Source organism: Eretmochelys imbricata, chromosome 9 (genome assembly GCF_965152235.1).
Source record: "Eretmochelys imbricata isolate rEreImb1 chromosome 9, rEreImb1.hap1, whole genome shotgun sequence".
In the NCBI taxonomy this organism is placed as follows: Eukaryota; Metazoa; Chordata; order Testudines; family Cheloniidae; genus Eretmochelys; species Eretmochelys imbricata.
Genome location: NC_135580.1, coordinates 57,778,319 through 57,804,360, shown reverse-complemented (window position 1 = coordinate 57,804,360; position 26,042 = coordinate 57,778,319). Strand labels below are relative to the sequence as shown.

The window sequence follows — 26,042 nt, the reverse complement described above, 5'->3', positions numbered from 1 at the left end:
TGGGGTCTGACTCTAGTGGAAATCAAGAGTGACTTGACTGAAAGAGCACCACCACTGTAAAGCACAATCAGAAAAGGCTGCCTCCCACCCCACCCAAGCTAGAGAGGTGGACACACACCAACACACATGCACGCATACACACTCTCTCCCCTTACCTAAATGATCACCATGTAATTGCCAGGCACAGTTCAGAGATGCAGGGGCCATATGGTGCCAACGGGATACAGCAGGGAGGCTCTTTCTGTAACGGGGCTGCCATGATATTTGGTGTCCACTGCCTCTATTCAGCAGGCACTGGGTGCTGGAGAATAGATGTGTCAATCTATGGCACCACATACTGGGGAAATTCAAGAGGAAGGAGAGAGACCAGTGTTACTGTGGCTGGTTCTATGTTACTACTTATCATAGAATCATAGAATATCAGGGTTGGAAGGGACCTCAGGAGGTCATCTAGTCCAACCCCCTGCTCAAAGCAGGACCAATCCCCAATTAAATCATCCCAGCCAGGGCTTTGTCAAGCCTGACCTTAAAAACTTCTAAGGAAGGAGATTCTACCACCTCCCTAGGTAACGCATTCTAGTGTTTCACCACCCTCCTAGTGAAAAAGTTTTTCCCAATATCCAACCTAAACCTCCCCCACTGCAACTTGAGACCATTACTCCTTGTCCTGTCCTCTTCTACCACTGAGAATAGTCTAATAATATCTTTATTACAGAGGTGGCAATCAGGTCAAAGATAGGGCCAACCCAAAATAGTTTAGTTTACAGTCTATGTTACTGACAAGACACAACAGCTAGATGAAAGACAAGTGTGGGTGAAAGTAACAGTATTAGGAGCAAGTTTAGGTGAAGCCTGGCAGTGTGCCCAAAGTAAAACCGAGTTGTTTCATGTTACATAGAATCCATCATGTTCTCTAGTTCAAATCAACAAGTGACCCGTGCTCCACACCATCTACCTAGCCATCATCAGTTGTACAATGAAAATAATTTAATATGCTTCAGGTTTTTAATTAATAAGTTTTTATAATAAGGAGCTTTATTGCTGAACTTTGAATACTACTACTAATATATTCTCTCAATTACTGCACAGCCACGCAGGTTTCTAAGCTTCAATCGGAACCCACCCAGCTGTCTTGGTGGCAGCAGGAATCCGCATCTGTTATAACAACACTGACAGGGCACCCATCACAATGATATCTGGGAGCCCTTTACCCTGCTTTTAATCAACAGCTTTAGATCAATAACATTAAATATAGGAATGTTTGGAAATTATAACTGCATCAAGCAGGAGATGGAGAATATAGACAGTGATTTTTATCTATTTCATTTTTGTCGTCATTTTGGGTGTTTCCTTCATCATTTTATCAATCACAAAAGAAGGTTTTCCCTAACTCTGCTTTGATTCGCCATACCTTTCTATTCTTCTGAACACCAAGCCTGATCTCTTTTCCAGCATCTCCACTTAAGGCTTTACTTGTTCATGGATATCCAGGTGCTGGTAAGAACAGCAGCAATAGAGCGGCTGCAAGTTTCCAAAGCCCAGATCCTCAAAGGTATGTAGGTACCTAACTCTTACTGGAGTTAGGCACCTAAGTATCTTTGAGGATCTGGGTCCAAGACCCTATCTGCTAAGCAGAGGAAGTAACTAGGTTACTCTCTCTGAATAATAGAAAACAGAATGACCTTTATAAAATGGAAGTTGTTTGAGATTAGACATAACAGAATTCTAAGGTTAGAATATCAGTAAAACGATTAATTGAACTCAGTACATAAATTATTCATAGACAATAGGAAACAACAATCAGGAAGTTGCTAATTCTGGTGGTTACTAAAACCTAATAATCCCTCTTAAACAGGCTGCAAGCAAGCAGACTGTTTTGCTAATCATCTGCTTTCAGCTTAGAATCAAAGTGTTTTGGCTCAACGTATTGGAGAGGGTGGGGCAGAAGGAAGGCAGGAAAAAGAGAAAAGTATGCTGCTGCCTTACAGGCCTGTGGCTTGGGACAAGCCCTTTTGAAGCGCTGAATTATCACCGTAAGTGCCTAAGCATGAAAGACATTGAAAACTTACATGCACCACCACTCCTAGCACCAAAGTCACCACCTACATCATTCCTGTATTAGGTGATACCATGGTTCGGAAATCACAGCAGACTGGCCAGTGTTAAGTTTTTAAATGATGTCCAACGTACAGCAGTTTTAAAAAAAAAGGGGGAGAGGGTCAGATAATTTGCACTTGGGATACTTTTCATCCAAGGATCACAAAGTACTTTATAAAAAATGAGTAACTACGCTTCCCCTGCCTCTAGGAAGTTGGTAAGTATTCCCATTTTACAGTTGGGGAAACTGAGGCACAAGCAGGTCACTGTGAAGCAGAGACTACAACCCAGGAGCCCTTTGAATCCAACTCCCTTGCTCTGACCATCTGACACTGCTCCCTCCTACATAAAATTAATTAGTGAATCAGATAGGATTGAAACAAATAAGTACCCAACATTCCTAAGAGCCAGATGCCACAAGAAGGCCTTGTCTAAATGAACATTAGTATGTGGCAAGGAGTGTAAATCTAGCCTGAAGTAGGCTGTCTGCTGTCATGCACTAGGCGTCCACGCGGACCCTGCTGCCATGCACTAGGCGTCCACGCGGACCCTGCTGCCATGCACTAACAGTTTCATAGTGCACTTTAATTTATGCTGCTTTGATATGGGAGAAGATCAGTATGCACTAGGGGACTTATAGAGAGTGGCAGCAGGGTTCACATGGACAGTTTGGCCTGGTCTACACTGGGGGGGAAGGAGGGGAGGGCAAGCGATCTAAGTTATGTAACTTCAGCTACGTGAATAATGTAGCTGAAGTCGACATATTTAGATCTACTTACTGAGGTGTCTTCACTGCGGTAAATCGATGGCTGACGCTCACCTGTCAACTCCGCCTGCGCCGCTCGCCCTGGTGGAGTACCGGAGTCGACGGAGAGCACTCGTCGGTGAATTTATCGCGTCTAGACTAGATACGATAAATCGATCCCAGTTGGATCAATCGCTGCCCATCGATCCAGCGGGTAATGTAGACAAGCCCTTAGTGCGCAGCAGGCTAGTGCAAGGTAGACCAACACCCCAGCTTGCTGAAAACTAAGCATTTGTTTAAACAAGATCTGAAATAGTGCAATGGCTACACATGGAAGTGAGTTAGCCAGGTCTCATTCTAGTCCCTAATTATCCACTTCACAGAGCCACACAATGTCCAGTAGGTGCTCAAGAGAAATTGGGGCCAGAATGGCAAGCCATAGTGCTGCAGCTCAGGAATAAGGTGCCCTGGCAGAGCTGGCTGAGGAAAGGGGACAGTCCCCGCTTTTCCACTATGTCTGGCTCTAGCCAGCAACAGTCACTCATTTTTGTGGACAAACTTCATACTTCTATCATCAGCAACCCTAAAAAGAGAATAAGCCAAAACTGGTGAAAAACCTTTACAATAATGAAACAGCAAACAAGTCTTCAAAAGATGCTATCTTGAGTTCAGCCGTTAATTATGACATTTATACAATTTACAAATCCAAACTGTATTACATACTATGTACACACTGAACCCGAGACGATATCCCTGAGACTCTCATATTGGCTTTAAAAAAAAAAATCTACAGTTTTTTTGCTCCTTAGATCTGTTTTGGATGAAACAGGGTTAACAGAAGCAGCTTAACCAAGAATTTGATTGCTTCAGATTACAAATGGGTGGTTCTTTAGATGAGAGACACACTTCTGTATTAATTGTCAGTTATAAACTAGTACAGAAGAGGGACAAAAACTACCTAGCCAATGTAAGGATAAACTAAGTGTCAAGTAAATAAGACCAAATGCATTCAGTTCTGAAACACCCTGCAAAGACGACACGAACTTTCATTTTGGTGAGCTGTAAACTACAGACTGCCAGTCAAAAGGTTAATTTTAGCTAATGACTTTGATGAAGTTCAACTAGCAGGTTAAGAAAAAGCCTGGTCTAGCCCAACACCATACCATGCATTTGGTATTTCATGACAATCTCTCCTTTCATACTATATATTGAAGAGCACAGTGGTTCATTTCAGCTTTTGGAGCATCCACAAGTTTAGCTGAAAGAAAACTACAGGGTTTATATACATTTCTACATACAGAACACAGAATAGAAAGATTGCTGCTACAAACCTCTTAAGAAAACAGCCTCTGCCTTTGGGAGCTTGAACTGTAGTTATCTCCTTCCACACACACACTCCTTTTATTTCCTTCCTCTTTCAACATCAAAGGTTGCCAGAGAATAAAAACATTTAGTGGGTAAATGATCTGCTTATAGAAAAGGAGTACTTGTGGCACCTTAGAGACTAACCAATTTATTTGAGCATAAGCTTTCGTGAGCTACAGCTCACTTCATCAGATGCATACTGTGGAAACTACAGAAGACATATACACAGAGACCATGAAACAATACCTCCTCCCACCCCACGAAGCTTATGTAGCTCACGAAAGCTTATGCTCAAATAAATTGGTTAGTCTCTAAGGTGCCACAAGTACTCCTTTTCTTTTTGCGAATACAGACTAACACGGCTGTTACTCTGATCTGCTTATCTAATCCAATCAGAATCATACTGTGTTTCTGCTCTGTTGGCAGGAGTCAGTCACTGCAATAAGTGCATTCAGTGTATTTCATTCAAGTCTCAGTTACGGATATTAAAACTAAAAGGAGAATTTGAGAAGCTGAAACCAAAAATCCATATACTGGAGAGCATTTACATTGGGTGCCAGTTTAATGAATCCTGACTGAAAGCAGCAAGTTAGACCTGTCCTCATTAAAATTAGCCATTTAGACAGCTACATATTCTTGCATTCATCTTACCTTTATACTGTTGACCTTTAAGTTGTCCACATTACAGACAGATCTAGTTATCAACGCAGAGAAGTGCAATGGCTTGAGGTACCAAGACGAAGTCCCTTAAGATTCAACAACAAGTGGGCACGCGGAAGAAGCAGCTAAACCATCTCAGTCTGAATCCAAATGATCAGAGGACTTTGAGACGGAAAAGATGTATTGGATCATCAAGCCCATCCCTCTATCAGGGCAGGATAGAGTTGTACACAGAGAACTTAAGACACTGTTTTACGCTATTTATGCAAAAGGCCAAGAACAACAGGAGTGAGAAAGATATAAACATGTCAATAGAATCTTAACTCAAGACAAAGAGTATAGGGGTGGGAGGGAGAGAGACTACTAGGGAAGGGAATGCAAAAGGGTGGAAAATTTAAGCAGTGGTGCCGGTATGGTTATTTAAGAAAAAACACCATAGCACAGCCTTCTGGAGAAAGAGTAAAAAACCCCATTTGTTGCTATAGGAGGCATAGGGACTAGAGCTGCAAGTAACAAAATAGTATCTCTGCAGAGGATACAAGAGGAACTTACAGTGAATGAAATCAGATGGCCTTTCAGTTCATTTATTAAAGTCCTTTCAGTTCCCATTTTCAGGAAAGAAAAATATTGAGCAAAGGAAGTTAGTTAGGATCCAAAAGTATTAAAAAAAAAATCCTTGTATTGATTTAATTTTTTTTTTTTGGTAGAGCATTAAATGAATCTATGGTCTCCATCTAGATTTTAGCAAGCAGATCATTATCATCCCACAAAACCCCACATTATGCCTTCCACTACCTGGGAAAGAGTATGTCATAGTCCAGTGCTGGATTAACAGCACTGTTTAACAACAACAACATTTACTTGTAATCAATGAGGCTGCAAACTCTTGTTCTAATTTGGCTTTTTAAAAAAAGTTTTTCATCAAATGCTGAATGGCTCATATTTACTCTTCCTTTGATTAATCCTTTATTTTCTTACAAGCTTTGAACTAAAACCAAATGTTTCCAATTAATGACTTGGTAATGTAGGAAATAGGGCAGAATTTCAGTATTGCAACCAACCCTCAAAAACATTAGCATTAAAAAAAAAAAAAATTGCACACTGTTCCCCCTAAGCAGCCTGAGAAAAATGTATATTGTCTGCAAGTCTCAGCCGGGATAAACATTTGCTGCTGGTTGCCTGAAGAGACAGTTGCATCTTTAATCTAGAATTTCTATGCTGCTTTAGAAAATGCAACCAACCATCATGAGGCCACACTGCTAGAGTTAAGATAACCTTTGTGAAGAGAATACTGATTAAACAGGGAGGAGATGCCTCCCTTGGGAAGGTTACCATTCAGTGCCAGGGGTAAATGAGAGAGTTATTAAAACTATATCAAGCACTGAAAGTCCAATCATAAACCAAGTGAAATAATCGATAGGTACATAAAACCCAGTGATAATGGGTGTCTAAAATTACATGCATGCTCATAATGCATTTCCTATAGTAACATAGCAGCAGTTTTAACTATTTATGGAGCACATGTTACACAGCACAAGTACCACTTATAAAAAAAAAAAAACAACACAAGTAGTGGATTACACTCTTGTATCAACCTGAATTATTTTCTCTGCCAAGAAACAATCTTCCGGATTTACTGCACTACACTGCAGCAACAGGCAGTTTTCCCACACTGGATCTCTGCTATGACAAATCCCCACTCCCCTTTCCTCCACAATTAAGGTTATGTCAACAGTTAAGTAGTTAATAAAGACATCAGGAGACAATGTCGGCTCTGCAATTAATTTTGCTCGAAATGAAAGCCATAAGACAAATACCTGGTGTTTAACGCTGACTGCTTGAGACAAGACCCACCTTGCAGTAATTGTATTGAAATCTGCCAACTCTTAACTCATTTGCATCAAGACTTTCATCTGCTTCTTTTTAAAGACCATAGCACATTATTCTTTCTGTAATTCTCTTTTCCAGCAGACTAACCAACCTTCTTTTTTATCTCCCCCACACATGATCACATTTACGATAGTACTTACTTCATTCAAATGGTCCAATTTAACATGGTTCTATTTTTGCTGGGTCTGTACTCTGACACTAATTAATCCTGGGCTAAATGCAGGAAAGCTAGCTCTCAACATGTCAGAGGTGTACTGCCACCTGCTAGAGAAGAGGTAAAAACAGTGCCCTCCCCCTTAATGAATGACCATTGACAGAAGCATAGAGAAACTTATTATAATTCACAGATTAATAAAATTTGAAGTAATAATCCCGCTGTGAACTTTGGGTCAAACCATATTAGACAAAATTACACTAACATGGGTTTGAACTGTAGTGAAGACAGGGCCAAAATTTATCTGGGTCCAGGGCATTTTGACAAATGCAAATCAGAGCAGATCCAACAAGCTGAAAATTCTTGCCTAGTTTATATGTGTGGTTTTTTCCATTATTTCTTCTACAAAGGAAAATATTTAACTTTCTTATAAAGCTAAAGTGTCTTCAGCACTGAAGTTTTATAGCACACATCAACATATACTCAGGGTTTGGTTAAAAGAAGCAAGTAAAATACCCCAAATATTTTAAAACTCTGCATGCTGTCATAGAAGTTATTTTGTTGTAGCCAGAAGAGTTAATAATTAGACACCCTACTGGACTAGAATCAATGTATAACTAGTAGAGAGCTCATATGTAATCTAGTGGAAGCATATTCTAGCGAACTAAGTTTGAGGCTGGAACTGTGGACACAACACTTGACATCTCTGTTTCAGCTTTCCCTTCTGTAAACAGGGACAATAATATTTACCTAATTTTTAAAGGTGCTGGCAGGATTAAAGTTTGTACAACATGTTGAAGATGTTAAATGCTATGTAAGTGCTAAGTATTAGATTACATTGTCCCCAGTGGGTGAAGAGATGATAGCATTGAGTGGGAAAAGGCCTCTCCACTCCACTGAACCCATGTAGACAGCCGGCCTCTCCGTAGATCTGACTGACAGTAGGGCAACACACATGCATCCTGTGCAAATCGGTTGTTTAGATAAAACAGATTTTATCAGGCAGCTGCCAAAAGTCTTTTGAGAGTTCAGCTCCCTCCCTAACGGCTGGCACTCCTGTCCACATAGCCTGTTATGGCTAACTAACCAAACAGCATCATCTAAGCAATTGTTGCCAAAAAGTCATGGCTTTTACTGGAAAAAAAGGTCAAGCCATCCTTTTCCCACACATCTCTCCACCACAGTCTATCACCCAGAGAACAGGCTGAGCCTCCCTTTCACGTCCACTGAATGTCATTCTTTCATTTTAAGGAATCTTTTAAACAGATATTAAGAACAGAAGACCAGGATAATGTACTTTTGATCTAAGCAACGTGGGATGATGCTGGAGTAAGCCGTAGTCTACAGAGACAACATCACATACTTTTCCACATCCCCTAAGCAATCGTTTGGCTGATAGTCTGGAAATTGCTCGTGTTCTAAGGATTAAAAATCCTCCAGTGAATCAATCCCAATTTAAACCAGAAGCAGATTGTTTCAGCAACCTCTTTCTACACCTAAACCAAATTTGTGTACCAAGTGTGCTATCATTCAAACTTGGAAAGTAGCCTTGTCTGGATTCAGGTGGTCTATCAATCAGATAGTTCAAAGGTCAGCTCCCTCTCCCACCCTAAAGTTTAGTAAAGTAAATGGGGTACAGGACATCAGGGCAAAACATATAAATCTAGTTTTGACAGTTTAGTCCATCTAAAGCAGCAACACTGTGTAAAAGCACCTGAAAGGGCAGGAGATAGAAAGAGGTCAACCATTCTCTCTCATCCCTCCAACCTTTTCACGAGTTCACAGAACCAGTTATACAAAAATTACAACACACCACACTAGTCTCTAAGCAAGACAGTACTTGGAATGTTTCTCCAATAACTTTAGAGCAGTAATAAAGCACTAAGATAGCTGCTCTTACACTTTGGGAAAGCAGTTTTACTACAGAAATTGAAGTCTACACACAAGACGACTGGAGCTGGAACAGGGGGAAAAAACAGTTACTAACCTTTCCGTAACTGTTGTTCTTCGAGATGTGTTGCACATGTCCATTCCAATTTAGGTATGTGCACGCCCCGAGCACAGCTGTTGGAAATTTTTCCCCTAGTGGTATCCGTTGGCTTGGCTCCAGAGCCCCCTCGTGCTGCGCACTCATAGCGCTGGTATAAGGGGGCCCCGCCGAGCCTTCACTCCTCAGTTTCTTCTTACCAACGACTCCGAGAGTGGGGCCAGTGGATGGGTTTTGGAATGGACATGTGCAACACATCTCGAAGAAAAATAGTTACAGAAAAGTTAGTAAGAATTTTTTCTTCTTTGAGTGTTTGCACATGTCTACTCTGATTTAGGTGACTCACAAGCTGTAGCACAGGAGGCGGGCTCGGCGTTCAGGGGCAAGCCGACTGTAGTACTATTCTGGTACACAATTTGGTACACAAATTTGGTTTAGGTGTGGAAAGAGGTTGCTGAAACAAAGAATCTGCTTCTGGTTTAAATTGGGATTGATTCACTGGAGGATTTTTAATCCTTAGAACACTAGCAATTTCCAGACTATCAGCCAAATGATTGCTTAGGGGATGTGGAAAAGTATATGATGTTGTCTCTGTAGACTACGGCTTACTCCAGCATCATCCCATGAGTAATGGCATAATGAGCTGAAAACGTATGTACTGAGGACCAGGTTACTGCTCTGCAGATATCCTGAATGGGGACCTGAGTCAGAAAGGCTGCTGATGAGGCCTGACACCTTGCTGAATGAGCTGTGAAGTTTGGCGGAGGGGGAAGGACTGTGTGGTCAAAGCAAGTTTTGATACAAGATGTTACCCATGACGAGATCCTCTGAATGGAAATGGGAAGACCTTTTAGCTATCACTATGAATAGGGTTTTGGGTTTTGGTGGAATGGCTTGGTCCTTTCAATATAGAACGCCAAAGCCCGCCTAACATCCAGAGAGTGCAAGCATTGTTCCTCCACATTAACATGCGGTTTAGGCTTTAAAAAAGGCAAAAATATGGGTTGGTTGCAGTGAAACTGGGACACCACCTTAGGAAGGAAGCTCAGGTGTGCACGTAACTGCACCTTGTCCATAGAGAAGATTGTATAAGGAGGTTCTGCAGTGAGGGCTCGGCTCTCTGACCCCTTCCTGGCCAATATGATTGCCTCTAGAAAGACTACTTTCCATGAAAGGTGAAGTAGTGAACATGTTGCTAGTGGCTCGAAGGGTGATCCCATCAATTTTGAAAGGACAAGATTCAAATCCCATGGAGGGACTGGCTTCCTCATTTGAGGGAATATCCTCTCCAGGCCTTTAAGGAAGCAGATTACCATTTTATGAGAAAAGATCCATCTATTGCCTATCTTCAGATGGAATGTGGAGATGGCTGCCAGGTGGAACTTGATCAAGGAGAGAGCCAAGCCCTGCTCCTTCAGGGATAGAAGATAGTCTAAGATGAGTTGTAAGAGGGTTTCCAGAAGTGACATTCCACGTTGTGAAAACCAAAAGGAGAAACGCTTCCACTTGGTGCAATAAGCTTCCCTCGTAGAGGGTTTCCTGCTGCCTAGGAGGATTTTATAGACCTGCTCCGAAAAGGCTCGCTCATCAGGATTTTTCCATGAAGACTCCATGCTTTCAGATGCAAGGAGCCAAGGTTCGGGTGGAGCAGACAGACACCTGTGGTCCTGAGAAGTCAGGTCTGGGTGGAGCAGAAGTGTGACCGATGTCTCCATGGACAGTTGAACTAGCATTGTGTACCAATGCTGCCTGGGCCAAGCTGGAGCTATTAGGATGTCTCGGGCCTGCTCCTCTCTGATCTTTGTCAGCATCTTGTGAATCAGTGAAATGGGCAGAAAGGCATAACACAGACCATGTCAGCAGGAAGGCATCTGTGATGGATTCTGGGCTGTGACCCCTCACGGAGCAGAACTGTTGACACTTCCTGTGGGCATGTTTAGCAAACGGATCTATCTGGAAATAACCCAACCTGTGGAAGATGTCCCATGCGACATTCGGGTGAAGGGACCACTCATGGTGAGCGGAAAAGAACCTGCTGAGGTGATCTGCGAGGTGGTTCTGTACCCCTGGCAGATAAGAAGCCTACAACTCGATTGCATGAATGCTGCAGAAATCCCATAGACTGATTGCCTCCCGACTCAGAGGGGATTAACAGGCCCCATCTTGCCTGTTGATGTAATACATGGCTGACATACTGTCCGTGAGAACCGAAACGGTCTTGTTTGTAATATGGGGCAGGAATGCCTGGCAAGCTAGACAGACCGCCCTGAGTTCCCTGATATTGATATGGAGCAATAGCTCCTCCTGTGACCATAGACCTTGTGTTCTGAGATGACGTAGATGGGCTCCCCAACCTAGCGCTGAGGTGTCAGAGACTGGATGTGCAGATGGTTGGGGCCTTGTGAAGGGTACTCCCTTGCATAATACTCTGGGGTCCAGCCACCACTTCAGGGAGTCAAGGACTGAGGCGGCACAGTGAGGATCCTGTCCAGATGGTGCCTGGACAGGGAGTACACCGAGCTCAGCCAAGCCTGGAGAGGTCCGAGTCTCAGCCTTGTGTGCTGCATTACATATGTGCAGGAAGCCATGTGACCGAGAAGGCTTAAGCACAGTCTGACTATTGTGATGGGGTGGGACTGAAGGGAGCATATTAACGACTGAATTGACTGGAAACATTCATCTGGGAGACAGGCCTTTGTCAACGTCCAGTCGAGAAGAGCCCCGATGAACTCTATTCTTTGAACAGGTGTTAGAGTTGACTTCTGTATGTTTATCACAAGGCCCAGGTCCCAGAAGGTTGACTGTATAAGGGCAATGTCAGGCTGTACTTGTGCTGGGGCCAGCCTTTGATGAGCCAGTTGTCCAGGTACGAGAAGACATGCAATCCTCTTTTCCTTAGGAATGCTGCTACCACTGCCATACATTTGGTAAAGACCTGCCAGGCAGTTGAAAGGCCAAACGGGAGGCCAGTGAAGTGATAATGCCCCTGATTCACCACAAACCTCAGGATTCATCTGTGACCTTGGAATATTGAAATATGAAAATATTAGTCTTTCAAATCGAGGGCAGCATACCAGTCCCCTGGATCCAGCAACAGAATGATGAATGCCAAAGAGATCATCCAGAATGTTAGCTTTTTGAGGTAACGATTGAGTTTGTGCAGGTCTAGGCTCGGCCTCAGGCCTCCCTTGGCTTTGGGAATCAGGAAGTAACTGGAATAGAACCTCTTTCCTCTTAGCTGATGTGGAACCTCTTCCATAGCTCCATTCAAAGGAGGGACTGCACCTTCTGCTCTAGCAGAGGCTCATGAGAAGGGTCCCTGAAGAGGGACTGGGAAGGGGTGGGGGAGAACGTAGAAAGAAACTGGAGGGTATACCCTGTGTAGCAAGAAGAGGATCTGAAACATAAGGTCTTGTATCAGAGGCCTGAACTAAAGTAACGGTCAAACTTTGCTGAAGCATAGTCAGGTTGTGAGCAAGAGCCAGATCCTGGTCACAGAATTTGGCAAGCACAGGGCTAATATTGCAAAACGCATATTCCTAAGAAGCACTGGGCACAGAGTACTCACACAAGCACATTCCAGAAGGGTGGTACCAGAACACCTTGATACCAGCACATTCCCCAAAGATAACAGGAACACACTGACCCATCCTAAAGAAAAGGTCAGGATGACAGCATGATGGATAGAGATGTTTTGATCAAACCAACATGTACAAGGCAACGGGTGGCACCCTGATATATCAGGGGTACTATGTAACTTGTTTGAATTGGTGTATAAAGATGTATCTCAGAGGGAGTGTCTTTGGCCAGCTTACGGGGCAGTGGAAAGTCCCGTCACTGACTGAGCTGTGTCCATTGTCACGGGCATACATGTATTAGTGGTCCGGTAGAGTCTGCGTGATACTAGCACCGTGCTTCATCAACAATAAACCTGGCCGGGTGCCTTCGTACCTTAACAGATTTTGTGGTCTTTGAGCAGTTCGCTTGAGATCTGCTGTGTCAACTATCTGCACAGAGCTGGGACAGCACACAGGGAGAACAAACGCAGACAAACATCTAACCACATCCCAATTCTACTGTGTTTAAAACCCAGCAGTCAGAAGTAACCCATTTCCAGGCCTTGAGGAAGTGGGTAAGGCAGTCAGAAAAGATAGGGAATGGATCCTGAGATTGGGGGGGTTGGATGTCATCCTCAAGAATCTTGTCAAAATGAGTGTCTCGAGTTGTGTGAGCAGTGTGGGCCCAATTAAGAAGGTCCTGTGATGGAGGAGAGTGGAGGTGGTCTTCTACTGAATCCCCTACTCCTTCTTCTCTGGTCATGGCTAGGCTCCTGGGTGTAATAGCGCTTAACTGCTGGGGTCTGTATTGCCTTCTAGGCTGAGACAAGTTATGTAGCCCTAGAGATTTTAATGTGGTCTTAGAATCTTTAAGGCCATGAAGCCTAGCACCTGAAAAGAGCAAAGAGCCTTCAAAGGGCAATTCCTGCACGCAGTGTCTTCTGGACCTCCTGAGGAAAGCCAGCTTCTCACAAACAAGAGCTCCTTCTCATGGTAACCACCATGGCCATGGATCTAGCTGCAGAATCAGCAGCATCCAAGACCACTTGCAGGGAAGCCCTGGCAATTGTCTTGCCCTCGTCCACCATTGCTGAAAACTCCTGCTGGTTGTCTTGAGGGAGTTTCGCTTTAAATCTGCCCATTGACTCCCACATGTTAAAGTCATAGTGATCCAGCAATGCTTGCTGGGTTGCTATGCAAAATTGGAGCCCTCCCCACCCCCATCGAGTATGCTTTTCTGCCAAGTAAGTCTAACTTCTTTGGTTCCTTTGCTCTCTGCACATGATCCATCTGTCCTTGCTGGTCCCTCTCGTTGGCCACCACCACCATGAGAAATCCCGGCGGGGGATGAGAAAGTAATAATTCACAGCCCTGAGCTGGAATGAAATATTTGTGCTCCATTCTCTTGGCTGCGGGTGGGAGGGAGGCAGGCGTCTGACACAGGACTTTAATCGGCTTCATTATTGCTTCATCGCAGTGGCAGCACAACTTTTGCAGGCCCTGATGCTGATAAAATAGCCACCTGCTTTAGCAAGTCCTGGGGGTTCTTAAATCATTGGGCGCGGGAAGGGGAAGCCCTCTTTGCTATAAGATCGTCATACAGTGAAGAGCAGGATGTGACATTCTATATGTTTGGGGAGCGGGCTGTAACCCCCATATTCCTAATTTTCATATAATTGTGATTTTACATATAAAGCATGCCTTGTAAGGTATCGGGGAAAGGTTATGATCTCCTGAAAGTCATTTCTCTATCCATATATGTATATCATTAATGTGTATGAAGTTATGAGAATTGTGTAGTATGGTTGTCACTAAAACATGCTGTAAGTTGAGGGAAACAGCAGGATATTTGCTCCCCAGAGGCAACAGCAAGGAAAGTAACCAATGCCCGGGCAAGGCATCAAACAACCCATCAACAGCCATTGTCCAGCAAGGGAGCTACAATGCAATGACTCACCTGCATGAGGCCACACCACGGGAATTGCTCAACCTTGCTTAGCTTAGAGAGACTCAGTAATGCTCACCTGACTCTGAAGGGGGGGAGACACAAAACCAAGGGGGAGGAAAGGACATGATAAAAGGAAGAGACGTTTGCCATGCTCTTCCTCTCTCTTCCACCTACATCTATAGACACCACACCAAGCGACTGAAGCACTGATCAAAGGGGAGAGCCTGGCTGAAGAGCAACCAGCCAGCCTGTGGCGAGAAGCATCTAAGTTTGTAAGGACAATGAAATAAAAGCAAAACGCAATCAAAGCTGATCTTAACACTTTCAATTGACCAAATCAATTCTTGACTTCTTGTGCTTTGACTTATAATCACTTAAAAACTGTTTGTTTATTCTACCTGAAGCAATGCGTTTGCTTTGAAGCATGTCAGAGGATCCCCTTGGGAGAACAAGCCTGGTACATATCAATTTCTTTGTGAAATTGATAAACTCATAAAAGCTTGCAGCATCCAGCAGGCATAACTGGACACTGCAAGACGGAGGTTCCTAGGGTTGTCTCTGGGACTGGAGGTATTGGCTAGTGTCATTCAGTTACAAGTAGCTGGGAGCAGCTTACATCCCAGAGGCTGTGCGTGAACAGCCCAGGAGTGGGGGTTCTCACAGCAGAGCAGGGTAAGGCTGGCTCCCAGAGAACAAGGACTGGAGTGACCTAGCAGATCACAAGTCCAGATAACACCAGAGGGGAACATCACAGAGGAAGGGGCATGAAAAGCTGTCCTTTCTTCCATTGTCTCCTCTACTTGGGATGCCTGAGCCGGCTGTTCGGTACCAGTTACCAAACACGCCAGGGTATGTACCAGGTTGCAAGCCCAGGCCCATGCCGTGTTTGGTACTGTGTGCAGCTCCTGCCTTGGTACTGGTCGGTTCCAGCGTCTCTCATCACGGTGGTGCCACAGTCTCCAACCGGACCAAGAAAGAGCACCGCAAACTGGTGCCCTGGCCCAGGGGAAACCCATGCATTCTAGAATGGCCATTGCATGAGTTTCATCCCCCATAGGTCTATAGGCCAGGCATTCATCGCCGCTGTAGCTCCGGAACTCACCAATAGTCATGAGGAGTGGTGGCTGTAGCGCTGACGGTTCTGTTGGTACTCGGAATAGGTGCCTGAATCTGACCCCAGGGAGGAAGAGGCATACGAAGTGTGGTCCCCACAGCATTGCCGACCCTCCCGGTGCTGGTGAACAGTGCTGCGGTGAAGCTGGAGGGGAGGCAATCAGAGGTGGTTTCCTTCTAGAGAAGGGTCTCTCAATGGTGGAAACCTCAATGTTTCCTGGTGCCGCCAGGGGATCCCAGTACTGGCAGAGTCAAAAGGTCCCTGGCTGCCGCATACACCTCTATCATTAAAGGGACCGCAAATTGGTTGGCACAGTGCTGGCTGGAGTGCAGCTCCTTTTGTAGAGTCTGTGGCACCGGCATGTTTGTTGGGGCTGGTTGCCGTTGCGGGAAAGTGGACCATCCTGGGTCTCATCGCATCCCTATCTCCCTTGCTGCTGCTCTCTGGTGCCAGTGGACAGCTCTTGTTGTGATGCCTGAAGTGCCTCTTCTTTGGGGAGTGGCGCCATGGGCCTCTAGCAGTTGGCAGTGCACTCTGCACAGATGCTGATGTGCTCAGCGCTGAGTCCGATCTCGGTTCCGAGGCAGGTCTCAGCGTGGCCTCCATAGGGAGAACTTTAAGTCTCGTTGCCCGGTCCTTCTATGTTTGGGGTTTGAACTCCTGACAAATCTGGCAGAGGTCTTTTCAATGGCCTTTTCCCAAGCACTTTAGTTGTCTCAAGTGTGGGTCACTGTTGGGCATAGGCTTCGAGCGGCAGCGAACCAGCTGAGCAGTGGGGGACAGCAGAGCAGCACACAGCAGGAGTTTGCCTGGGAGTTCGCCTGGAGTGAGCCCATAGAGGCTTACATCTTGCCAACTTCTCTGAGGAAGCTCATAGTAAGAAGGTGGTATGGAAGGGAGGGGTTTAGCTATTGTGACCTGCACTGGATGTGCCATGTTTCTTTCTTCCACAGGACAGAAGTGACTTTGTGTGTACAAAGTGCAAGCTGGTCTCCATACTGGAAGAGAAGATTGAAGGTCTGGAGCAACAGATAACGACCCTGCGTTGCATACGAGAAACGGAGGATTTTCTGGACAAAAGTCAGGATATGCTTCTACGGGCACAAAGCTCTAAAGATTTAGAGCAGGTTGCACAGCGGAGCCAAGAGGCCAGTGAAGAAGCTTGGCAACATGTGACCTCCAGAAGAAGAAGGGGGAATGTCCGAGTTCCAGCAATGCGGACACAGGTAACTAACCGCTTTCATGTTCTCTCCACAGGTACCGTTGCGGAGAGTGGACCAGATGATACGTCTGGGGGGAGAAAGCAGAAGGAGACTCCGCTGGTTGGAAGGCATGAGATGCGCTGTCCTGAGATGGGGGGTTCCACGACACCACTCCCAAGAGAAGGAGGCGGGTGGTGGTGGTCGGGGACTCTCTCCTCCGGGGGACTGAGTCATCTATCTGCCGCCCTGACCGGGAAAACCGAGAAGTCTGCTGCTTGCCGGGGGCTAAGATTCGCGATGTGACGGAGAGACTGCCGAGACTCATCAAGCCCTCTGATCGCTACCCCTTCCTGCTTCTCCACATGGGCACCAATGATACTGCCAAGAATGACCTTGAGCGGATCACTGCGGACTACGTGGCTCTGGGAAGAAGGATAAAGGAGTTTGAGGCGCAGGTGGTGTTCTCGTCCATCCTCCCCGTGGAAGGAAAAGGCCTGGGTAGGGACCGCTGAATAGTGGAAGTCAACGAATGGCTACGCAGGTGGTGTCGGAGAGAAGGCTTTGGATTCTTTGACCATGGGATGGTGTTCCATGAAGGAGGACTGCTGGGCAGAGACGGGCTCCACCTTACGAAGAGAGGGAAGAGCATCTTTGCGAGCAGGCTAGCTAACCTAGTGAGGAGGGCTTTAAACGAGGTTCACCGGGGGAAGGAGACCAAAGCCCTGAGGTAAGTGGGAAAGTGGGATACCGGGAGGAAGCACAGGCAGGAATGTCTGTGAGGGGAGGGCTCCTGCCTCATACTGAGAATGAGGGGCGATCAGCAGATTATCTCAAGTGCTTATATACGAATGCACAAAGCCTTGGAAACAAGCAGGGAGAACTGGAGGTCCTGGTGATGTCAAGGAATTATGACGTGATTGGAATAACAGAGACTTGGTGGGATAACTCACATGACTGGAGTACTGTCATGGATGGTTATAAACTGTTCAGGAAGGACAGGCAGGGCAGAAAAGGTGGGGGAGTAGCACTGTATGTAAGGGAGCAGTATGAATGCTCAGAGCTCCGGTACGATACTGCAGAAAAACCTGAGTGTCTCTGGATTAAGTTTAGAAGTGTGAGCAACAGGAGTGATGTAGTGGTGGGAGTCTGCTATAGACCACCGGACCAGGGGGATGAGGCTTTCTTCCGGCAGCTCGCAGAAGCTACTAGATCGCATGCCCTGGTTCTCATAGGTGACTTTAATTTTCCTGATATCTGCTGGGAGAGCAGTACAGCGGTGCATAGACAATCCAGGAAGTTTTTGGAAAGCATAGGGGACAATTTCCTGGTGCAAGTGCTAGAGGAGCCAACTAGGGGGGGAGCTTTTCTTGACCTGCTGCTCACAAACCGGGAAGAATTAGTAGGGGAAGCAAAAGTGGATGGGAATCTGGGAGGCAGTGACCTTGAGTTGGTTGAGTTCAGGACCTGACACAGGGAAGAGAGGTAAACAGCAGGATACGGACCCTGGACTTCAGGAAAGCAGACTTCGACTCCCTCAGGGAACGGATGGGTAGGATCCCCTGGGAGACTAACATGAAGGGGAAAGGAGTCCAGGAGAGCTGGCTGTATTTCAAGGAATCCCTGTTGAGGTTACAGGGACAAACCATCCCGATGTGTTGAAAAAATAGTAAATATGGCAGGCGACCAGCTTGGCTTAATGGTGAAATCCTAGCGGATCTTAAGCATAAAAAAGAAGCTTACAAGAAGTGGAAGGTTGGACATATGACCAGGGAAGAGTATAAAAATATTGCTCGGGCATGTAGGAATGAAATTAGGAGGGCCAAATCGCACCTGGAGCTGCAGCTAGCGAGAGATGTTAAGAGTAACAAGAAGGGTTTCTTCAGGTATGTTGGCAACAAGAAGGAAGCCAAGGAAAGTGTGGGCTCCTTAATGAATGAGGGAGGCAACCTAGTGACGGAGGATGTGGAAAAAGCTAATGTACTCAATGATTTTTTTGTCTCTGTCTTCACGAACAAGGTCAGCTCCCAGACTGCTGTGCTGGGCATCACAACATGGGGAATAGATGGCCAGCCCTCTGTGGAGAAAGAGGTGGTTAGGGACTATTTAGAAAAACTGGACGTGCACAAGTCCATGGGGCCAGATGAGTTGCATCCGAGAGAGCTAAAGGAACTGGCGGCTGTGATTGCAGAGCCATTGGCCATTATCTTTGAAAACTCGTGGCGAACGGGGGAAGTCCCAGATGACTGGAAAAAGGCTAATGTAGTGCCAATCTTTAAAAAAGGGAAGAAGGAGGATCCTGGGAACTACAGGCCAGTCAGCCTCACTTCAGTCCCCGGAAAAATCATGGAGCAGGTCCTCAAAGAATCAATCCTGAAGCACTTACATGAGAGGAAAGTGATCAGGAACAGTCAGCATGGATTCACCAAGGGAAGGTCATGCCTGACTAATCTAATCGCCTTCTATGATGAGATTACTGGTTCTGTGGATGAAGGGAAAGCAGTGGATGTATTGTATCTTGACTTTAGCAAAGCTTTTGACATGGTCTCCCACAGTATTCTTGTCAGCAAGTTAAGGAAGTATGGGCTGGATGAATGCACCATAAGGTGGGTAGAATGTTGGCTAGATTGTCGGGCTCAACGGGTAGTGATCAATGGCTCCATGTCTAGTTGGCAGCCGGTGTCAAGTGGAGTGCCCCAGGGGTCGGTCCTGGGGCCGGTTTTGTTCAATATCTTCATAAATGATCTGGAGGATGGTGTGGATTGCACTCTCAGCAAATTTGCGGATGATACTAAACTGGGAGGAGTGGTAGATACACTGGAGGGCAGGGATAGGATACAGAGGGACCTAGACAAATTGGAGGATTGGGCCAAAAGAAATCTGATGAGGTTCAATAAGGATAAGTGCAGGGTCCTGCACTTAGGACGGAAGAACCCAATGCACAGCTACAGACTAGGGACCGAATGGCTAGGCAGCAGTTCTGCGGAAAAGGACCTAGGGATGACAGTGGACGAGAAGCTGGATATGAGCCAGCAGTGTGCCCTTGTTGCTAAGAAGGCCAATGGCATTTTGGGATGTATAAGTAGGGGCATAGCGAGCAGATCGAGGGACGTGATCGTCCCCCTCTATTCGACATTGGTGAGGCCTCATCTGGAGTACTGTGTCCAGTTTTGGGCCCCGCACCACAAGAAGGATGTGGAGAAATTGGAGAGAGTCCAGCGAAGGGCAACAAAAATGATTAGGGGTCTGGAACACATGACTTATGAGGAGAGGCTGAGGGAACTGGGATTGTTTAGTCTGCAGAAGAGAAGAATGAGGGGGGATTTGATAGCTGCTTTCAACTACCTGAGAGGTAGTTCCAGGGAGGATGGTTCTAGACTATTCTCAGTGGTGGAAGAGGACAGGACAAGGAGTAATGGTCTCAAGTTGCAGTGGAGGAGGTTCAGGTTGGATATTAGGAAAAACTTTTTCACTAGGAGGGTGGTGAAACACTGGAATGCGTTGCCTAGGGAGGTGGTGGAATCTCCTTCCTTAGACGTTTTTAAGGTCAGGCTTGACAAAGCCCTGGCTGGGATGATTTAATTGGGTATGGGTCCTGCTTTTGAGCAGGGGGTTGGACTAGATGACCTCCTGAGGTCCCTTTCAACCCTGATATTCTATGATTCTATGATTCCCACAGGAGGAGCATGCCTTGAACCCCATGAAATGAGGCAGGCACTGGTGCCGGGACCTCCTCTCCAGACATGGAGAGGTGCCCTGCTAACCTTAACTTACTAAGAATCTACTAAAACTACCTATTGAAAAAACACTACAACTAACTATAGATAACTATATACAAATAGCCAATTAAGGACAACCGCCAAAAACTCTTTGCCAAGGCAAAGAAAGGGATGTTCCGAACATTCGTCATGGGTGGTAAGAAGGAACTGAGGAGTGATGAATCGGCGGGGCCCCCTTATACCGGCGCTATGAGTGTGCGGCACCAGGGGGGCACTAAAGCTGAGCTGACAGATACCACTAGGGGAAAAATTTCTGACAGCTGTGCTTGGGACATGCACACACCTAAATAGGAATGGACATGTGCAAGCACTAAAATAAGAAGAGGAATTAAGGTGTGTAATTTTTCTGAGAGAGAGGGCTATATAAAATATGGGAATACACTGAAAATGAGAACGAGAGCAAATATAATGAGCAAATATCTATACCCTTGTGAGGGAAAATTCACAGGACATAAAACTCAGGTTAAGGCCCTGACTTTGGTCAAGCTTGCCTGCAGGCCGTAAACTGAGATCCTGCTTGCTTATGTTTGTCAAGGGGTAGGAGAAGGCACAGTGGAAAGTCCCCAAAACAGAACAATGGTTTTCTGTGCATAAGGGGCATGAAGGGGCAGGATGGAAAAGTCCCAGACAGAACAAATTTGCAATAGATAAGCTTATGAAATATATAACCACAACAGTAGTGTTAGAAAGGTCACTGACTGCAAAAGAACAGACAGTGAACAACAGGAAGGGCCTAGTGGGGGAAACGCTTGTTTTTGCTTTTGACCAGTGTTAATTTTGCAATGTATTCCAAATAAGGTAATTAATATGGAAGTATGTGTAATTTGCTTGTGGTTTTAAGCTTTAAAAAGCTGTGTGTGCTTTGCTTCGGGGGGCAGCTACTTAGAGCTGTTACCCCCCCTGCGCTTGTAATCAATAAAGGAGCTTCAGGCTTGTTCTGATCCAAATACAATGAGTGGTTAATTTTTCCACGACACCCTGAAGGGGGTTTTGTATCATGCCATGGACTAGGGAATGTTGAAAAAAAAAGCTAACCCCTACTATTCCATCTCTTGCTCATTAATGAAGAGGTGATGGTTCATTTGGATTCTGAACACATTTGGTTTACTGTAAATATTTTCTCCCTCCCAACTATATAGAATGAAATCTTTCAAGGGGAATTTTTTCTTCCCTGCCACAATTGTCACTATCTGAAATCAGATGTGTAAGTGACATGATCTCATTCGTTGACTCAACTAAAAGCTGTTGGTCTGCAATAATTCTGAAATCAGACGCCCTTCTGGTCCATATTAGCAATATGCACTTTTGCCTAGAAACTCAGAAGTTACTTTTCACATCCAAAACATCTTCAAAATCTCCTCTTGTTTGTGCAGGTACATGTGTTAATCCATCCTTCAACATTTCCCTCTCCCCCCCTCCCACCCCAAACTAAACGCTTCCAATATCTGAGAAAGAATGCTGCCAGCTAATAAGACAGATTTTTCACACCCACATTTTCTGTATCTCTTAACTCCCTTCATCCCTTATAAGAGAGGGACATACAAGGAGTATTTACAGAAGCCTCAGAACACTGGTGCTTGTCCATTACTTAAAAGCGTATTGATGCCATGTGTGGTATATCAGGATATCTAATATAATTCATCCAGCACTGCTCTATGAAGTTACATAGAGGTATTTACAGACACTAGAATGAAACCAAGCTAACTTCCAATTCATTTATCAAGTTCTCTGTAGCGGGGTGGTGACCCCGCTCCAGCCCTGGAAGGGTTAAAAGCAGCCCTAGAGAGGGCTGTAGCTGCGTAAAAGGGATTAAGAACAGCTGGGGAAGCTGACTGAGTAGCTGACCATAGGTGTGGCCAGCTTAATTAGGGCCCAGCTGCCCTGATAAGAGGGCTGTGGGCCAGAAGCTTAGGAGTCTCTCTCTAGCTGTGGAAAAAGAAGGACCTGGCTGCCTAGGAACTGAAGGTGCCTGAGTGGAAAAGGGCAAGGGCAGCTCCCACCTGGTAAACCCCCAGGCTGCAGACCTTAGTAAAGGCCCAGAAAGGTACTGGGGCTGCAGAGGGGCAGCCTGGGAACAGGTGGAGGCAGCTGGTCCTAACCCCTTGCCAATGATGAGTGGCCATTACACTGAAGTCTTCCCCAGTGAGTGGGGGTTAGATGACGACTGGCAGTAGCCACTGAGGCAAGGTGGGTTTAGAGAGTTGGGGGTTCCCCTGGGAGGAGATACCCAGAGAGTGTGGGGGCACTGCTGGGGCAGAACCCTGAGATAAAGAGGCTCTGGAGTCTGGAAGGGACATGGGACCAGCGGCAGGCAAGACACCGGCCTGCAGAGGGCGCTCTGGGCCAGAAAGAGCTAATTCTGGAGATGACCAGCAGGAGGTGCCACACTCGTGAGTCATCGCCTCACTACATTCCCATATAGACGAGGTGAATGAAATTTAGAGCAAAGAAATGTAGGCCTATTCTACACTAAAAAACATTTGCCAGGATAGTTATACTGGCAAATTCTCTTAGCGTAGTTGCAGTTTTTGCTGGTATAGATTACATTGGTTCATCCAATTAATTATGCTATACCAGCAAGAGCAGCTTTTTGCCAGCACAACTGCATCTACACTAGGGCTTTTGTTGGTATAGAATTGTTGTAAAATAACCCACCCCATACTCATGTTACTATACTGGCAAAAGTTTCTAGTGTAGACCTGGCCTGTATGCCAAGTAGTTCAAGAGTAAATCAAGTATAAATGGGATGGGTCTTGCTGCCTCTGGTTCCTTACTTCCTATTTACCAGGTGGTGGGAGTGCTCAGAGAAAACTCTATTACTGTGAAGTATGCTTATTTCACCAACAAACAAGGTGGGAGAAGATATGATTTCAAAGAGAAAAGTAGTAGAGATTTTGTTTTCAGCTGAAGCCCAGGTACAGAGAGCTGGGCCTCAGAATCATAGAAGCTGAAAAAGAGTAAAGCACAAACGAGATTTATGGTTAAGATACAATAGCTGGAAGAATTGATAACAAAACCAAACAGGATTTAAAAAAGAGCATTGTTATCTGACATCAGCTTTTAAATTAGCAAACACCACACTTTGTTAAATTGCTTCCCAACTCTTATGAACACAATGGGCTTCATTTCAAAGACTTATACCCATATATCTGAAGTGGAACAGGTTTCAGTTGCACCAAAACCTGCTAGACTTCTAGACCCACTTTCCAATGGGGGCTGCTTAACAGCAAGATTTGTAGAGGATATCTAAAACTTGAGACAACTCAAAGGTAAGACAGGACTAGTACAATTCAATGTCCAAAAGGTAGCTGAGTTTGAGAGATTTGCACATGAATCTTATCATGAATGCTATTAAAATAACCCCTTCGAATCATATGCTTCCCCACTGCTCAGAAGCCTCCTGAGGTTTGTGCATCAACTTTTTTTAAAAAAAAAAACAAAAACAAATCTGTTTGTTTATGAGGGAGAAAATATTGTCAAGATGCAAGAGAAGCAGGAGGGACTTTGACTGCCACATCCAGAGCTCGCAGACCCGGTTTTATGCACTTAGCAGGGAAAAGTGGCCTGGATTCAATCATGGCTATGCAGTTGGACATTTAACATCTGAAAACAGCTTAGACAGACAGATTAATTGCATTTAACTGCTCAGAAGCTGAACAGCTCAAATTGTTATCTGAAAGTATATTACTCACATTTTTAATACATTTATGTGGCTCTTGCTAGACAGCGAAAACTCCAGATGTGTCTTTGGAGATGCCTGGAACTGCTCCTATGATTGTCCCAAGATATCCAAATTGGAACTTAAAAAAAAAAAAAAAAGGAAGGGTACTGAGTTTAGGTAGGTAGCTCAGTTAACACATGCAAAAGATTTGAGAGTTCTCAAATACAAAAGATACAGTTGCCCTCATATTTGAAACCACCCTACTTGAACATTAGTGAAGCAGGAAGAACAGAAAATGAGATTCACCAGCAACTGAATTTTCAGATGAAGAAGTCTTCCTGGTCCTAGATTACTGTTAAGGTGGTAAGCAGGGAGTAATGAAATTGACACTTGGGAGGAGCTATTCTCATCTCCAAGAATGCTCAACTACTGTTATATACTAGGAAGTTAAGCCTATTCATAGGAGAAGAATAGAGTTGTAACAAGAAATGAGGCAGCAGAAGCAACTTATACATCCTTGATGAGCCAGTAGTCAGGTAATTGTGCAACTAAACAGGCCTTTATTAGCAAGGGGAAGGAAACCAACTAATAAGAAAAGAACCCAAAAGAGGCATTAGCAAGTTCTGGATAAACTGAAAGGAAATCTCCCTACTAATAAAAGATAAAAACAAGAATAAGATATTTACAAATTCTGATCACCTTAGATTTTTGTAGGCCCATTTACACAATTTATTTTAACGTTCACTAAGGATTTGTCTACAGAGGAAAATTGACCAGCAGAGCTATTATGGAGTAATTATCTCACTATAGCAGGGGAGGGCAAACTACAGCCCACAGACCGGATCTGGCTCATCAGGGCTTTCAATCCTGCCCGCAGGATTGCTGGGTCCAGAGGCCACGCCGCCAAACACAGCCCCCTCCTCCGGCCGCCCCCCCCCCAGCTTCCCCCAAACACAGCCCCCCCCTCCGGCCGCCCCCCAAACACAGCTTCCCCCAAACACAGGCCCCCCATCCGGCCGCCCCCCAAACACAGCTTCCCCCAAACACAGGCCCCCCATCCGGCCGCCCCCCAAACACAGCCCCCCCCTTTCGGCCGCCCCCCCAGCTTCTCCCAAACAGAGCCCCCCCTCCGGCCGCCCCCCAAACCACAGCCCCCCCTCCGGCCATCCCCAGCTTCCCTCAAACACAGCCTCCCTCCGGCCGCCCTGCACTCAAGTCACCTGCCAGGCAGTCCGAAGCACAGATGGGTCCCCCCTGACAACGGCTCCGCTCCGCTCCGCTCCGCCCCGCCTCCCGCGGGGTCCCGCCCAGCAGTGAGGCCTGCGAACCATCGAGAGCAGCTGCCAGAGCGGTGCTGGAGGGTGAAAGAAGGCCTCCTAACCATAGAACATGCGGGTTCTGGACAGAGCGGCGTGGCACCTTCCTAACCATAGAGAGCGCGGGCTCTGGACAGAGCGGCTGTGAGACGGCGGGGGAGGTCTCCTGGCTACAGAAGCGGACCCGGCGGGAGGCGAGGCGAGGCGGGGCGGGGTGGAGCTCCTCTCCTCTCCTCTCCTCTCAGCCCAGGGCGGGTTACATATGGGCTCCGTGGAGTCGGCCTTGTGTGGCAGGGCCACATTCCAAGGTTGTGGTTCCTGTGTCGTGGCATTTGTGTTACATGTGAAGTTGGCATGCAGGGTTGCCAGGTGTCCGGTTTTCTACCAGAATGCCTGGTCAAAAAGGGACCCTGGCGGCTCAGGTCAGCATCACTGACCGTGCTGTTTAAAGTCCGATCAACCGTGCAGAGGGACTAAGGCAGGCTCCCTGCCTGCCGTGGCTCTTCACGGCTCCCGGAATCAGTGGCATGGCCCTCCTCTAACTCCTACGTGTAAGGGCAGCCAGGTGGC

At 45.9% G+C, this 26,042-nt stretch overlaps 1 protein-coding gene across 2 annotated transcripts in view; it reads right to left on the bottom strand.

The window, feature by feature from the left end:
- The window catches only part of TMLHE (trimethyllysine hydroxylase, epsilon), a 45,307-nt gene extending 19,839 nt beyond the window's left edge, over nucleotides 1–25,468 (bottom strand). The window contains exons 1-3 of one of the 2 annotated variants that reach the window (XM_077826541.1): nucleotides 25,377–25,468; nucleotides 24,188–24,295; nucleotides 156–337 (exon numbers count right to left, since the gene is read on the bottom strand). In XM_077826541.1, the coding sequence (XP_077682667.1) occupies nucleotides 156–336 (181 nt within the window). In that variant the 5' untranslated portion in view covers nucleotide 337; nucleotides 24,188–24,295; nucleotides 25,377–25,468. Of the gene's footprint in view, nucleotides 1–155; nucleotides 338–2,069; nucleotides 2,141–24,187; nucleotides 24,296–25,376 lie in introns of those variants that run through there. The other variant, XM_077826543.1, reaches the window with a different exon arrangement.
- Between the last annotated feature and the right edge of the window lie 574 nt (nucleotides 25,469–26,042).